This window comes from Vespa crabro, chromosome 4, assembly GCF_910589235.1.
Source record: "Vespa crabro chromosome 4, iyVesCrab1.2, whole genome shotgun sequence".
NCBI lineage: Eukaryota > Metazoa > Arthropoda > Insecta > Hymenoptera > Vespidae > Vespa > Vespa crabro.
In genome coordinates, this window is record NC_060958.1 from 230,025 (window position 1) to 245,311 (window position 15,287).

The window sequence follows — 15,287 nt, forward strand, 5'->3', positions numbered from 1 at the left end:
ATATATATATATATTTTTTTTTTCTTCTTTTTCTTTTACTTTTCTTTTTCCTCACGTTCGTTATTTCCTATCACATGTAGAGACGCATCGTTTATTTTAAACAACGTACGTACAACTTTGGTTAAGAAAAATATATAACTCTAGGTAAGCAAACGATGATTTCGTTTAGTGGGACCCACTATCTGCTTTCTCAAATAGGATATCAGAAAATAAAAGATTTTTCCTAAGTATGTATAAACTGTCACAATATATAGTACATATATTCAGTCTAGAGGCGATTATCATTGTTTCATAGTTGACCTATTGATAATATTCCTTCTTTTTATGTCATCCGTAAAAGACGCACGTACTTTCCTCTCTCTCTCTCTCTCTCCCTCTCTCTCACACACACACTTTCTCTCTTAAAGTATCGTTCATTCGCTTTTTTTCATCTTTCATTTCACGATACTTTAGCAACATTCGTTAAAGTATAATATGTAAAGTATAACATTGCAAAGATGAAACTTAATGCACTCTATATGCGATCCTTTCGTACAATCAATCTTTTTTCTTACTTTTTCTTTAATTGATTTAAATATTAATAAACCGACGCATTGTCATTTTATTGTTATTGAAGAATTAAACGATAACAATGAAATTCATAGTTAACGTTATTTCGTTATAAAATATAAATTTTCACGTAATCTATTTCGACGATTAGAAAAATATAGATCGTTATAGTCTATGAAGTAGGATCTAAATCCTTTCTTTTAACAAATATGATCGTAATATTTAGTTTGTTGGAACCCGTTCGAATGATTTGAATAGAACACCATATAGCGATCTTGAATGATTTATAATCGATTTCGAAAAATTTCTCTTCGATTGAACCTTACTTTAACTACGTAGTACGTATCACAAGTGTGTGTGTGTACACTTTTGTATATGTATTCTACGTTTTAACATGTAATCATTAAAATTTTGTCTTTTCTTTTCTTTTTTTCTCTTCGATAGAGCAACATCTACGTATTACGTAATAAAAGATTGAGATCAATTTTTTTTCGTTACTTCCTCTCTCTCTCTCTCTCTCTCTCTCTCTCTCTCTCTCTGTATATATATATATATGTGTATATAATTCTATCATAGTGAATACATACGAGTGAAAATTAAAATGACAGATGCGAAGGCACTTGTACAAGTAAAGATGAAACGTTGTGCATAATGAAATTCGATTTCATCAAGAAAAATGAAAAAAAAAAAAATCTTAATGTCATGATTAACTTTCCAATAACTTACGTTGTAAAAAATGTAATGTATAGATAGTCCTTGTGCTAAAAGATGAGAAAAAGTGAATGGTTTTTCGAATCTGAATAATTATGTAATTATGAGATTTCTTTTGGAATAAAAATAATAATAATTTCGTTAATCGGGTTATAGAATATTATTTAATAGACTTACATAAGAAAAAATTTTGCGATGAAAGATCTGAATCAGGACTGTCTATACATTTAACTAATTCTTTTTGTTTTATATATATTTATCTGGATGATATATAAATTATAAGTGTATATAAATATATATATATACACACACGCGCGCGCGCGCGCGCGCACGCAAAAACACACAAATTACATTACATTTTTATCAATTTTTAACAAGTAACAAACTTTTTTAATTGTTTGCGCAAGCTTTTTGCAAACTTATTAATATCTAACAAGCAACGATAATATTAGTTTACTTCCTTATTCTTCCATATCATGTTATTAACATATTTCATGCAAAAATTCTAAATTTACGTTTTAATCATAAGATTGACCCATTTGAGGGCCAATAATTTTCGGCAGATGCAATGTTTAATATCACAAACATTAATAATTACGATTATTTAAAATATCACGATTTCATAAAAATAATGATTTTTATGTATATGTGTATATATATATACACACACAAAAACAAACATACATATATATATATATATATGTATATACATATATATATGTGTACATATACATACGTTAATATAAATAATGCATAGATTGGTTTAAAATAACATTAACGTATTACTCCACGAAATAAAGCATTTTTTTAAATAGTTTTCTAAAAATAAAACTCACTTAGAACATTTCTTTAAAAATAAATAAATGGAAGAATATAAGAAGTAGTTAAATATCCAAAGAATTCGTGGAATTCCAACAACCTTTAATTTTTTTTATACAAATCGATAATAGCCTTTACTATTTTCATACATGAATCTGTCTAATAGTTATGTTAATTTAAAAAATAATAATAAATTACTATTGTCATATCGTAAAATAATTCCAACAAAATAACCTACCATGGGCAATTTAATCGAAAGATTTAAAAAATAATAAATGTACCCTTAGTTTAATCGAGTACAAAATACATCCAATGTAAAAAATCTTTATCCTTGTAAAATTACTGTAGATTATAGTAAGCTTATGCGAAGCAATTTTTTACTCAAGTATCGTATAATATTTATAATCGAAAGTAAACGTAAAATAAAGCTATGTACATGTGCATACACAAAATTTAGTCTAATTTATCAGAAACCAATGGAAATCTGACGATTCTTAACTGTCGACCAAAATCACAAACTACACTATCCTTTAATGCTATCATTTGCTTTACGAATATACAACTGTCTTTACGGCCCAATCTTACTTCACGAACAGGTTCGCCAGTTCTCACGTCCCATACCACTAATGATCCCTGAAATATTTATTATCATATCTTGCACTATTATAGATTTCATTCTAATGAAACTTATTACATACCTGGCTACTGGCGATTAGTAGATGATGCGTTAACATAACTATTTGTAAACTATAAGCTGCTCTGTGTGCAGGAAGAGCATGCAATAAGTGACCTTGAAACCGTTCCCAAACGCACAACTTTTCATCAGTTCCAATACTTATTACATAAGATACTGAACATGTTATAGCAGCCACAGCACCATCGTGTGCTTGTATACTATACATGCATGTTCCTGGAAAAGAATATTTTATTGATACTTCCTTATGACATTTTGTTATATTAGCTTACCTGTCAAAAGATCCCAGACACATAGTAAACCATCTTGAGATCCACTAGCGGATGTCATAGGACTAATTCTGTCCACAAATAGACAAGATATTGGTCCACAATGCCCATGAAGAGTGTACAATGGTAACTGGTCTTCTAACCTGAAAATATAATATAAGAATGCCATAAAAGCATATTATATATAAATACTTTGATATCAAACGTCATACCTGTAAACTTTTAGGGTGTGATCTTGACTACCTGTTAAAACACGACCTCCTTCAGAATCTAAAACCGTTATAACTTGTTGATGTGCTCTGTGTGAACCAATTTTCATACAACGAAGATCTTCTTCAGATTGCATGATATTAATATCCACTGGTGATCCAGCGCTACCGGTACGAACGTGCGCTGTAATATATGTATATATTATGAGTGAAAAGAGAAATGAGAAATTTACAATAACGAATATTTACTTCTTCTGTAAGATGTAAATCCCCAGTCAATTTGTTGACCTTCACTATAACTTTCAAGCTGTAAGAAATCTATGGAACCATTTAATTTAGCAGCTACTACTCTGCTGCCTATAAGTTTAACAGCAGAAATCCCAAAGCCGGATCCATCATCAAACAAACACTACAATAATAATTTTATATAAAATTTTCAATGATTATATACATAACATTCGTTATGCATTAAAAAAAGAAAAAAAAAAAAAAAAAAAAAAGAGAAGAAAAAGAAATGTTTAATTTTCAAAACTTACTTTAAATCTTCCAGTTGTACCTTCCCAAAATTCTAAGCTACCATTGGAACATCCAACTACAATTAAATTTTCTTGATAGTCCATGCACCAAATTGGTGGAATGCCCTGAGTCAATTGTAATGGTTTTTCTCCGTTGAACAAAACTGTACCATTTATTGAAATATTTGATTTTCTACATAGATTTAACTCATCCTGATTTTCAGATTTTTGCATTTCGTCTATAGTCCTATTATGTTCGTCTAAGAGATTTTTATATTTATCACCAAAATTATAACCTTGATCATAATTTTTCTGTACCAACGAATGCTTCATGGAAGAAAATTTTGTATTAATTGTTTGTTTTAAATCAGGTAGATTATAAGCATTATCCAAATTTCTACGCAAAGATTTATGCTTTTCCATATTGTTGAATTCATTTATTTGATAATCATAATCCAAATTATTGCCCATTGAATGTCTTTTGTTAATATTTCCATGATTTAGTCGTTGAATGTAACAAGGTCCTGGTGATGATTGTCTATGATACATCGATGAATACGGCGTAGAGTATAAACTTTGTGAGTTGATATTCTCTATCTCACCTCTGGATGGTGGTGAACCACTTTCATAATCAGACATAAGTTCTTCTGTATCTTGTGTTGCTTGATTTGCATTTTTTTGAGGTGTACCAAAGAATTGCTTTCTGTTAATATGAGCAATCTGTTCGCCAGAAATTGAATCCCATACTCTTATGTGTCCAGCCAAACAAGTACTTGCAATGGTATTGCCATCTGTGGCAATACATTCGACTTCTTGAGTGTGACCTTCTAGAACTAAAGGCATCGCTTCTAAGACCAATTGTGTCACTGAATCATGCGTCTTTTCCTGTTGGTGCCAACTAGCTCTCCACTCCGCATAATTTCTAGAGCAAATGCAACGATATAAAACCACCATTGTATAAGCCACAACAATAACACTAACTAGACAAAGTAAAGCTGCTAAAAAGATTTCCATAGGACTCGATGGTACAAAGGGTGCATTTGTGTTAAATCCACGCCCTTCGGATCTTGTTGGTATTTCCATGTCTATAAAAGTAAGTAGATCATAAGTTAAATTTTCTATATCAAATTTCTATATTAAATGATGTAGACTTAAGTATCAAATAATCGAATGATAAATCAGAATATTCTGCTGTGCATTAGAATAAAAAAATTCAACATCCAGGTTAAAAATGACAAATATGTCAATTATTTTTATACCAAAAATGTTATATTATTTAATAAGGAAATATTTGCAAACCTGAAAAATCCAAGGGATCAAGAGCAGCTGTAGCAAAACTTTGCCATTGGAAGTGTTGCACATCATTCGGATTGCTAATTTGTCTAACCAATTGTGGACTAACAGCATGAGATAATTTAATTGTTGGTAGTATTGTTACTTGTTCACCAGCTACAGAAATATTATACATTGAAACAATGGAAGACCAGTGATAAAGAGATAAACGATTCCAAGGTGGAAAATCTACAGGTCTCAATTTGTTCAATTCGTCTGTTACATTATTAATCAGTTCATTCTAAAATAATAAAAAATATCCAATAATAATCTGTGTCTAAGAGGAAAGAAATTGTTTTAAAGAACTATTTAACTTACGTTATCGTTCAAACGATCGGGGCTAACGGTACTAGGTGATGTCTGTAAAGATTTTATTTTATCTAATCCAATATAATTATTTAATGTTTGCGGTCTATCTATAGTATATCCATCAATATCTGTTTCTGTTTTTAACGTATCACTTAAGTGAATAACATGTTCAATTATTCCAGAGTTGTATATAATCATACTGATCCAGACTACCATCCATACCATAAATGCACGTTGAAATATACGCGTACGTGCCCAAAAATGAACCAATCGCAATCGTTTGGGTAATTTCGCCAATGTATAAGTATTCTGTGTATTTGGAGCTATCACGTTGGTCGGTCCGTTGGTCAAACCATTCAGCCTTGGATGAGACTTGGAACGAAATATATTGGGCTTTCTATTTGTCGTTATAGTCGTAGTAAACTGTTGTTTCCGTGATGTTGGAATGTGTGGTAAATGAAATTTGGAACTTTCACCAGAAAGTTCGGTACGTCTAATATCAATTGCAAGAATTGTTGAGAAAAACACCATTTGAAGGAAGAAGTCATTCAATAATCCAACAATAGCGAAAATACAAAATTCTTGAATGGCGGGAACAAATGTGAACAATCCAATAGTTAAAATAGTAACTTCGGTAAGCAAATTTTTTGTGATAGACCACCCTTCTTTTGACAGGCCTTGAGCGACTCGAATTTTTACATCCAAATGAGCTGGAGTACTCACTACACTTTTTGTTAACACCAATACATTTTCTAAACCAACAATTATCACCAAATATGGAAACACTTCCTTTCCACTTAAACTCAATGTTAAACCAAAAAAGAAACACACACCAACGGTCATAGAAAGGGACGCTATTACCGTAAAGCACGCACTAAATGCCATCCCAATTTTTGATTTAATAAGTTCTATTTTGCGCACGGAAAAATAAATGTAAAAAAGCAATACTAAGAAAGTCATCATCAAGGGAAAGAAGTCACTGTAATTAAATTCTCCAGGATAAAAAATATGTAGCGCATCATCCGCCACAATATCTGTAATATTATCTTCAGATTGATGAAGACGATAGTAACTTTTCAATCGATGATTTAATCCTCTTATAAATCTGGAAGCAGTCATTAATGAAAAGATGAAAAAATATGTTATCAGTTTTTTTATCATATTATATTTAAAGGATTATATTGTTTCTATCTACTTACTCGACATCGTATTCCTTTAAATAAATGGTGACTGAATATTGCAAAATTCTTTGCCTAACACGTACAGGATATCGTTTAATTCCAGTTTCTTTTAAATTCATCCCAAACATTACTTCTGCTAAGCTAACTTTACCTTTTTGTAAGTTCTGCAATGAATGAAAATATATGTATAATATAGTGATCGACGATTAATTTTAATCCAATAGAAACTTATAAAGCTACCTTATATGAAAATACTGTTCCAATAAGATTAGTATCTTGTGAAAATAGTTCAATACTTTGCTGCCACAAATTTGCAGGAGAGAGTACTAGACAATTATACTCTGGTAAAACCTCCGGTTTCTTTCCATTTCTCTTTTTGGCTGCCTCTATATGCAAGCAAACCTGGCCAAGGGTCTTCAACCTGTAAATATCATTCTAAAATGAGGACTTTGAAAAATTCTCCATCCAAATGAATACATTAAACTAACGTTTCTGGGTGCTGATAATTTTGTATAATTTCCAACAGATTAAATATCTCATATAAAGGTCCCCTAAATGCATCCATTAATGACAAATCTTCGGCCCATGGTACCACACCAATTCTTAGTACAACCTGTTGAACGTATAAAGCTGACTTTTCTGTAACATTTGTCGATTCAACCGTACGATTAAGTATCATTCTTGGTGCATTTCCTGGCATTGGCAGATTTACTAAAGGATAACTGTAATTGACAAAATGGTTCTATTTTAAATTGTGTACCTATAATGGAAGAAAACTAAAAGATATTATTAAATAATATACAACAGACCAGCATAGTAATATAATTGATATTGCCAAAGAGATAACTGGGATGGGATGCGAAGAACAGAATAGGCCATGGGCATAATAAAGCCCTGCCACTCTATCTGGCAAACTACGGGACATTTCACCTCAAGTCTGTCCCATCAACATTCTCTTGTCTTATATTAAAGTATCGACTTTTTGTGACCTGTTAACAATTAAAAAAAAAAAAAAAACCACATATATTATGAGCGATAAAACGAGATATGATCTAACTAACTCTTACGATATTCCATACATATGCACGTTCAGATAACTGTTAGCATCATTGTTAACATGACATCTAACAACCGAAAAAAGGAAGAAAAAAGATTTGATAAAAAGGAAAATAAGAATAAAATAACAAGTGTACCACGTGTTTTTCTTCGGTTATCAAAAACATTACGCAATTGAAATATCGTCGAGCGCGTATTTTCGGTATAGCCGATTGGGTATAGCATATTATACTCTTAAAAATATACGTCTTGCTCATTTTCAATCGTCGAATCAGTATTTGGACTCAACGCATCATCATACAGCAAATGATGCAACACGCGCAAAAAAGAGAGAGAGAGAGAGGGAGGAGGGGGCAGGAGAGAGAGAGAGAGAGAGAGAGCAGATAAACAAACCAAGAGAAATGAAAAACAAGCGATCTTGTAACAAGTGATACATCAATGTGCTATCCATGAGACACGTCGCTCGTACGTAATCCTTCTTGGTATTTTTTTTCTTTTTCTATCCTATGTCTCTTATACCCCTCCCCTCTCTCTCTCTCTCTCCCTCTCTCTCCCTCACTCTCCCTCTCTTTCTCTCTCTCCTCTTCTTTCCTTGAATAATTTGAATAAAATGTTTTGAATAAAAATTAATTTATATGCATGGCAATAACCTTCTCTCTTATCGACGTCATTCGAAAGATTCGCAAAAAAATCAGCCTTCGTTGCTCTCCTCAGACTCGCTGGTATATCCCTTACCCTCGATTCGTTCGACGATGATCACTTTGATATTCCAACATCGATCCTTAAATCAAAATCTCTTCAATGATCCGGATGGTATGTATTTCTCTCTCTCTCTCTCTCCCGTTTTTTCTCCCTCTCTCTCTCTCTCTCTCGTTTTTTCTTTTTCTCTCTCTCTCTCTCGCTCTCTCTCTCTCCCTATCTCTCTTTCTTCCTCTTTCCTTTTTCTTTTTACGCTGCACAAGGAAAATGCGGAGGAAAAAGATCCGTCGATTTTTGAGGTTATGTTCGAATATCGTTGACTCTTATAAGTTTCGTACGTGGGCCTTCGTACGGAACACACAGCGACAATATCGATTTTGAGAACGGAAGGCGCGCATAAACGAATATATGTTCTATGTACGCACGTGTTTACAATTATAATGTTATTTCTTATACTTTCTCTCTTTTCAAACTATCCTTCGCTCTTTACGCGCGCTTTGCTTTTAAATAAATAATAATAAATGCATATTACGATCGATTTGAGAATATTCGCGCACGCGCTTCCGATTTCCTTTAACATGCGGAGTGTAATATTATTTTTCTACGTATACATTTGTTCTATGTACGTTGTATTGCCGATCAAAGCAACGATGCTTCGTAAGCAAGCTTTTATAACTTAACGACGACGACGACGATGACTACGTACGAACTACAAATGAAAATTCTTCGAGTGCACTGCCCGATTGAATTTAACCTGCTTGACGCAGTGTACATTGAAAGAAGGAGGGAGAGACAGGGAGAGACAGGGAGAGACAGGGAGAGACAGGGAGAGACAGAGAGAGAGAGAGAGAGAGAGAGAGAGAGAGAGAGAGAGAGGTAGATTAATTTATTTTTAAACGTTTAGGACGAGCCTCCGTTTGGCCGCCAATCATAAATGCCCGTGACAGTTATCTATTCCCTCTAATGTCGTCGCTATTCTTCCTCGTGTTTTTACGCATGGCAAAAAATAGATGAAAAGAAAAACGAAGCACAAAAAATTAACGATCCTCGCGATTGTCCATGTTTTAGCTATTATTTTTCTCTCTGACGTTTCACAAATTACCAGTTTGAATTTGTTTTTGTAGAAAAATAATCGCCTGCATTTCTTGCACTATCGATTAAACATAGTAGAAATATTCTTAATGATGTAATATTATTTTTAGCTTTCCATTTGTTTTGCCGTTCAAGTTATTTATAATAAATCATGATCTGAGCAGAAAAAAAAATTGTTAGACTGAACTACGATCGACGATAAGATCCATGAAAAAATAGGAAGAACAAATCGAGTCATAGAAGTTTGTCATTAGTAAATATTCTTCGATCAAACAAAAAAGAAAAAGGAAGAAAATACGAATAAAGGCAATATGTGAAGGAACGTATATTTATATTTCAATTTAATTTACATTTGTAAATATGTATGTCATTGGTGTCAAATATATTCCCGTATTAACGATTATTTTAATTTTCAGTGAAGATTTATCGTTCAACCTTCGCTATTCGATATTTCTTATCGGTCGAAAGTCATTTATTGTATTATGTATGATAAATAAATGAACGAATGAGTCGTTATAAACGGTGGAAAAAAATTTTTCTAACTTTTATATATTGATATCGTCAACAAATTTTTATTCGCGGTTCTAATTTATCAGTACTTCCACGAATAGGCTGGTTAAGAAGGTAATATCATATTTATGAGATTATACCGATGAAAAGGTTATCTAAAGATCATCATGGCGGTCAAATACCATTTTCATATATACATATATAAATATATACGTATGTTGTTACTGTAGTAGAAAAAAAAATTATGTGACGTAATATTTTTTTCATTAGCATTACAATAGCTATCTTTTAGTATTACAATAGCTATCATTTTTTAACGCAGATATATTAATTAATATATATATATCGAGATAATCAAGTTATTAAATATGACGTGAAACTTGTCGAAACATCATGGCGTTCAGTTCTTAACGAACAAAAACTTCGTAAACGTTAAGCAATGTTTTATCGTTGAAAAACAAAAGTAAAAAAATATGTGTATGTAGGTGTGAACGTAGGATGATAAAAGAGAAACGAAAATATAAATTTGGAAAGAAAAAAGTGGTTTTTGTCTCCATCTTTAGAAGGTAATCATTCGTCTCGAACAGAGTTGGACAGAATACTGTCTCTTGCTCTTTTCTTTGTCGCGCGTCTAGTTGGCTCTTGAACGTTCCATTATCCCGACGATTGATGTATCTAATTGCATCAATTGCGTAATAAATGGAAATTAGGCTGGTGTAATATGGTCAATGCCGATCAAGGGTCAACTAAGTACGCGAACGACGGCGTCAATGAAAAAGTATTTCTTTACTGATTCCAAAAGCTAAGTCTGTCGTTACTTACTTCGATTAGTATAATATAAATTTTTTTTAAATAAAAAGTGATCATCCTGTTTATTATACGTTAATTTAAACGAGAGCAATGAATATTACAAAAAAAGAAAAAAATAGAAAAAGAGAATATAATTTTCAACATATCAATTTAAATATTTATCTATTAAAGAAGGAATATAAATATATATTCGTGAAAGGATAAAATTTATTTGATGATACAAAGTACTGACAATGATGTGTTGACCGTTCCCGTGTAATAGAACATCGAGGAACTCGATCGTAGAGAACTTAAAGTTCTCCAGTCATTTTGTGATTTATCGTATAATAATGGCTACTCTTGTTCACGAGTTACAACGTATTTCACGATTTAAGAGGATCTCCGGTTAGTTTCTTCAAATAGAGTTAATCGCGCGTAATATCGTCATTTTTTTACTCGTCTCTTTTATCGATATAAAAAGAAGAAGAATAAAACGATTATTTGGTTTCTACGACACTTAAACGGATTAATGAGTTTACACGATTAGTTTAACAAGAAATATGATAGGAATTCACGGTCTCCTCGATAAAAGAAAAATAAAATATACGTATCTTTTCTAATTAAATGCTATAAATCATATATATATATATATATATATATATTAAGCAAGTGTATTGTAAAACGAAACGATATCAATGAAGCTAATAGGATATGATGTTACATTACGAAGATGAAAGCAGTGAAAACCGTTAAATATATATATATATATTAATTCCTGTCCAATCGTTTTCAAGGAGATTATATAAGCCATGACGAGATAATTCTATGAACGTATTGGTCGATTAGAAAATTGGACACTGCGTAAAGACAAAATTCAAATATTAATTGAATGATGTAGTCATTTTCTCTATTAGTCATATATTAATTATATATTTACTTTTCTTTGTTTATATATATATATATATATATATATATATATTTTTCGATGAAATATCCTTAACAACGTGTATCGTCGACGAATGATTTTACCGAATGCTAATTCACAATGAAATAAAATTGACCGGTCGGTAATGTAGGATTCTACTTGTCCTGCTCTTTTTCCTCGATTAGAAGTAAAAGCAAAAAATTTATAGATACAGCTAGGATAAAGGTAATTTTAAACTATTTGATAAACAAATGATTGATTTTCTTTTTTGTTATGGTTATACGATCTTTCGACGATTTTAAAAAGTCATTAAGAACTTCTTTCGTTACTTCGCCGATTGTTGAGACGATTACAAGTTTACGTAGAAAAAAAGTTCGCATATTCGCCGTATAGAGAGAAAAAAAGAAGAAATCCACTTTTTCCAAGAGAATATTCGGGAGAATATTATCGGGAGAGCTCACGTTATATCCTTTTTTCACGATCCTTTTTAGAATCCTTTTTCAGGAAAGACTATTCGTATAAACCATCTAACCGGCTAACCTTCTTCTTTTTCTAACCGTTTTTTTCTCTTTATCTCTTTCTCTCTTTCACGTGCCACCATCTTATATTACCACTATCGCAGGTTTCTTTAATCGCTCTTAAACCCGATGGCGACGATGATGCGACAATGATGGATCGTCTTTTCAAAGTTAGTGGCGAGGAGGAACGGAACGAAATTGTGTGTCGGGAGGTTTGAAAGGGCACGTGATAAGTTGCGGGAGTCGTGGCATCGACATAGAAAAGAGGGTCGATCAATTTTAAAACGTTGGACGTCTTCGCAAATTATTTTCGTGAGGTTTAAACCTCTTCTTCGTACGTCGTGATTATTCGATGATTTATTATGATTTTGTCGCCAGTTTTCGTTACTGCATTCCTTCTATCCGCTTCATTTGTTCCCGTTCGAACTACTTACTAAAAATGTACAGAACAAAAGAGAATAGAAGATAGAAGAGAAACAGAAGAAGAAGAAGAAGAAGAAGAAGACGATATTCATCGCGATTAATCTTTCGTTCAACGATGAATGCTTCCCTTTTGCCATCCTGTTATGCTTCCGAGGAACTTAGTAATAGCAACAAAAAAGAAAACGTTAGAAACTTTGAAAAGAGAAAGTTACTTGCTAAGAGGAAAATATAATCATCGGAAATTACCGAACGACGCGCGGATACGTCTTACTTTGCTTTCTTAAGATCAAAATTATTAATAACCGGTGGTGGTAGGATTTGGTTCTCGAAAAATCGACAAACAGAAGAAAGATCGATGGGAAGGTATTGAACGAACGATATTGCCTCGAAACTTTGATACGCCCTTCTCATCCTGCTCGATTTGATGGAGTGGACTTTTCAAGTTTTCAACCTTTTTCACGGACACGATGAAACGGAAGCATCGATAAAATACGGTTAGTACGTATGTATATCCCTGTACGTATATGATACACGTATGTGTATGATATATGTGCATTCGCTTTGGAAGGTAGAAAAAAAAAAGGGGTGAAGAAGAGGAAAAAGAGAAGAGTGGAACAGAAGGTAGCTCATTTATTCTGCGACTAGAGAATACCGATTTATCTTACCGACGACGCGAGCCCATCCTACCAAGGAATTTCTTCACTATAAATGGTGATATCCTATTTGGCAATTCTATAAAAGTGATCCAGTCCGATATCGGGAAAAAACAAAACTCCTCTTTGCTTCGATAAGAGAAAGCAAAAGTGAAATATAAAATTGAAATGACAAGCAATTACCTATCCAGAGGGCAGCACTTTAAATCATATTCTTGTTTATATTGGTTTTTGTTTTTCTTCCTCGTGTCACGACGATAACAACTTTTTTCGATGGTAATCCTAAAGCAATATATGTAAGTATTCTTTTCGATAGCGGCATTGTCGAAGTTTCGCTACAACAAGCTCGGTAGAGTTTTCATTGAATCTGCGGAAAAGGCGCTGCCTTTCGTCTTACTTTGCACCGTAGCAACTTTATTATTGGTAAACAGACTGGCCTTCTTCGCTAGCTTCTTCGACTTTTTCTTTTATACCCCATCTCTTTCTCGTCGACCATTCACCCTTATTCCTCCGTCCAACCCCACCTTGACTATTCTCTACCATCCCCCATCGTGAAAGATATCATAGAGTTCGTTGAAATATCTATACGCGAACTTTTCCGTAAACTATGAGTTCCAAGTTTTGCCTCTTGCATCTTCACCGAGATCTTCTTCTCTAAAAACGCTGACTCTTTGATCTCCGGCAAAACTTGATTGAATAAACTGGGGAAAAAACTCTCCTGATAAAATATCTACGAAATTCGTAAAGTTTTTTCTGGAGACAAGTAATATACTGACACTCTTTTTGTGCGCGCGCGTATGTACGTGTTCGAGTGTGTGTGTGTGTGTGTGTATATGATATCTATGTGATTTCAAATGTTCGAATTTAATTAATGTAACATACATGTGTTATTGAAAGGTTATGTGTTTGTGGTTACAAGTTATAAAATATGTAATTACATGAGTGTAATAGAAATAATAATAACTATTTAGTAATTTTGGTAAGATCTCCAATGTTTTACTTAGGAGAAATTGTTCGAATGATGTATATAAATCTAAAGACTAATAGTGAAACACTTTGTTGTTTGTATCAAAGGTGATATGATATTGAGGTTAGGTTTTAGTGTCTATTGATTAGGTGTACGGAATATTTTCATAAATAAATTAGTACTTACCTATCGACTTGAAAAATAAATGAGTGAGACTGGATGACATCCTTGTTCTATCGTAATCGATAAAATCCAAGCGTATGTCGTAAAATGAATATGAAAGGAAACTTTCATTCTATATCTATGACGAAATAAGATTACCTTTTTTTTCATTCTCCTTCTTGGTTTTTTTTTCCCTTTTTTTTTTTTCTTCGATAATTCTCGATAAATAGAAATCATTATAGTTCTATTTAATCACTTTAAAGTAAGAAGATACTGATATCGATTATCGGTAAAGTCATTTCCTTGTCACTTTTTCGAAGATTTTTAATTCAATATGTAAAAGAGACAATAAACGTAACAGTTACTTCTTGATGTAATCATAACGATATTCAGAAAGGCTCTCTTCATTTAAAATAGCCGAGTAATAAATTTCTTAGAATAAATATAATTCCTTATGCAGTATCTTTGTCCGACTAAAATAAAAAGGAGAGAAGAGAAGTAATAACGATCGATGTACTTCAAAGAGAATTCGAATGAAACTTCGTTTGAAACTTCGTAACAACTTTCAATTCGTTATACGGCCCTTTCTCGAAGGCCATTTTTTGTCTTAATCCGGCTGAAAAGTAATAAAAAGTTGCTGCAGTTTTATTATATGCAGTTTCATCCCAAAGGATCGCCTAATTGGCTTCGTAAATCGTATCGCCATCTTTCTTTTTTCTTTTTTTTTTTTTTTTTTTAATCCTACGAGCAGGACAAAAGTAGGATTATGGTGTTAAAGTCTCGAAGAATAAAAGGCTTCACGTTTTATTGTGATTTTGTTTTTCTCTATCTCTCTTCCTCTCTTCCTCTCTGTTAATTTATTTTAACCATTGTCTGTTTTTATTTCGATCCAATATTTGCATTTG

General features: G+C 32.5%; 1 protein-coding gene and 1 long non-coding RNA gene across 5 annotated transcripts; one reads left to right on the plus strand and one right to left on the minus strand.

The window, feature by feature from the left end:
- Window positions 1–228: 228 nt before the first annotated feature.
- On the minus strand, window positions 229–14,524 carry LOC124423389 (sterol regulatory element-binding protein cleavage-activating protein). 4 transcript variants are annotated; one of them, XM_046961065.1, is made up of 13 exons: window positions 14,407–14,524; window positions 7,398–7,577; window positions 7,077–7,310; window positions 6,829–7,009; window positions 6,607–6,752; window positions 5,417–6,512; window positions 5,066–5,339; window positions 3,788–4,851; window positions 3,501–3,660; window positions 3,255–3,435; window positions 3,046–3,185; window positions 2,778–2,989; window positions 229–2,712 (listed from the first exon to the last, which is right to left on the minus strand). In XM_046961065.1, exons 2-13 carry the CDS (start codon window positions 7,511–7,513, stop codon window positions 2,533–2,535), a joined length of 3,984 nt encoding a protein of 1,327 aa, XP_046817021.1. In that variant the 5' UTR covers window positions 7,514–7,577; window positions 14,407–14,524; the 3' UTR covers window positions 229–2,532. The 4 variants fall into 4 exon arrangements, with proteins under 4 accessions (XP_046817021.1, XP_046817019.1, XP_046817018.1 ...); XM_046961063.1 differs by lacking the exon at window positions 14,407–14,524 and adding an exon at window positions 8,380–9,091; XM_046961062.1 differs by lacking the exon at window positions 14,407–14,524 and adding an exon at window positions 8,295–9,091.
- On the plus strand, window positions 9,091–9,955 carry LOC124423401. Its single transcript, XR_006942070.1, has 2 exons — window positions 9,091–9,219; window positions 9,546–9,955. It is a non-coding gene; the product is annotated as an uncharacterized LOC124423401 (long non-coding RNA).
- Window positions 14,525–15,287: the final 763 nt, after the last annotated feature.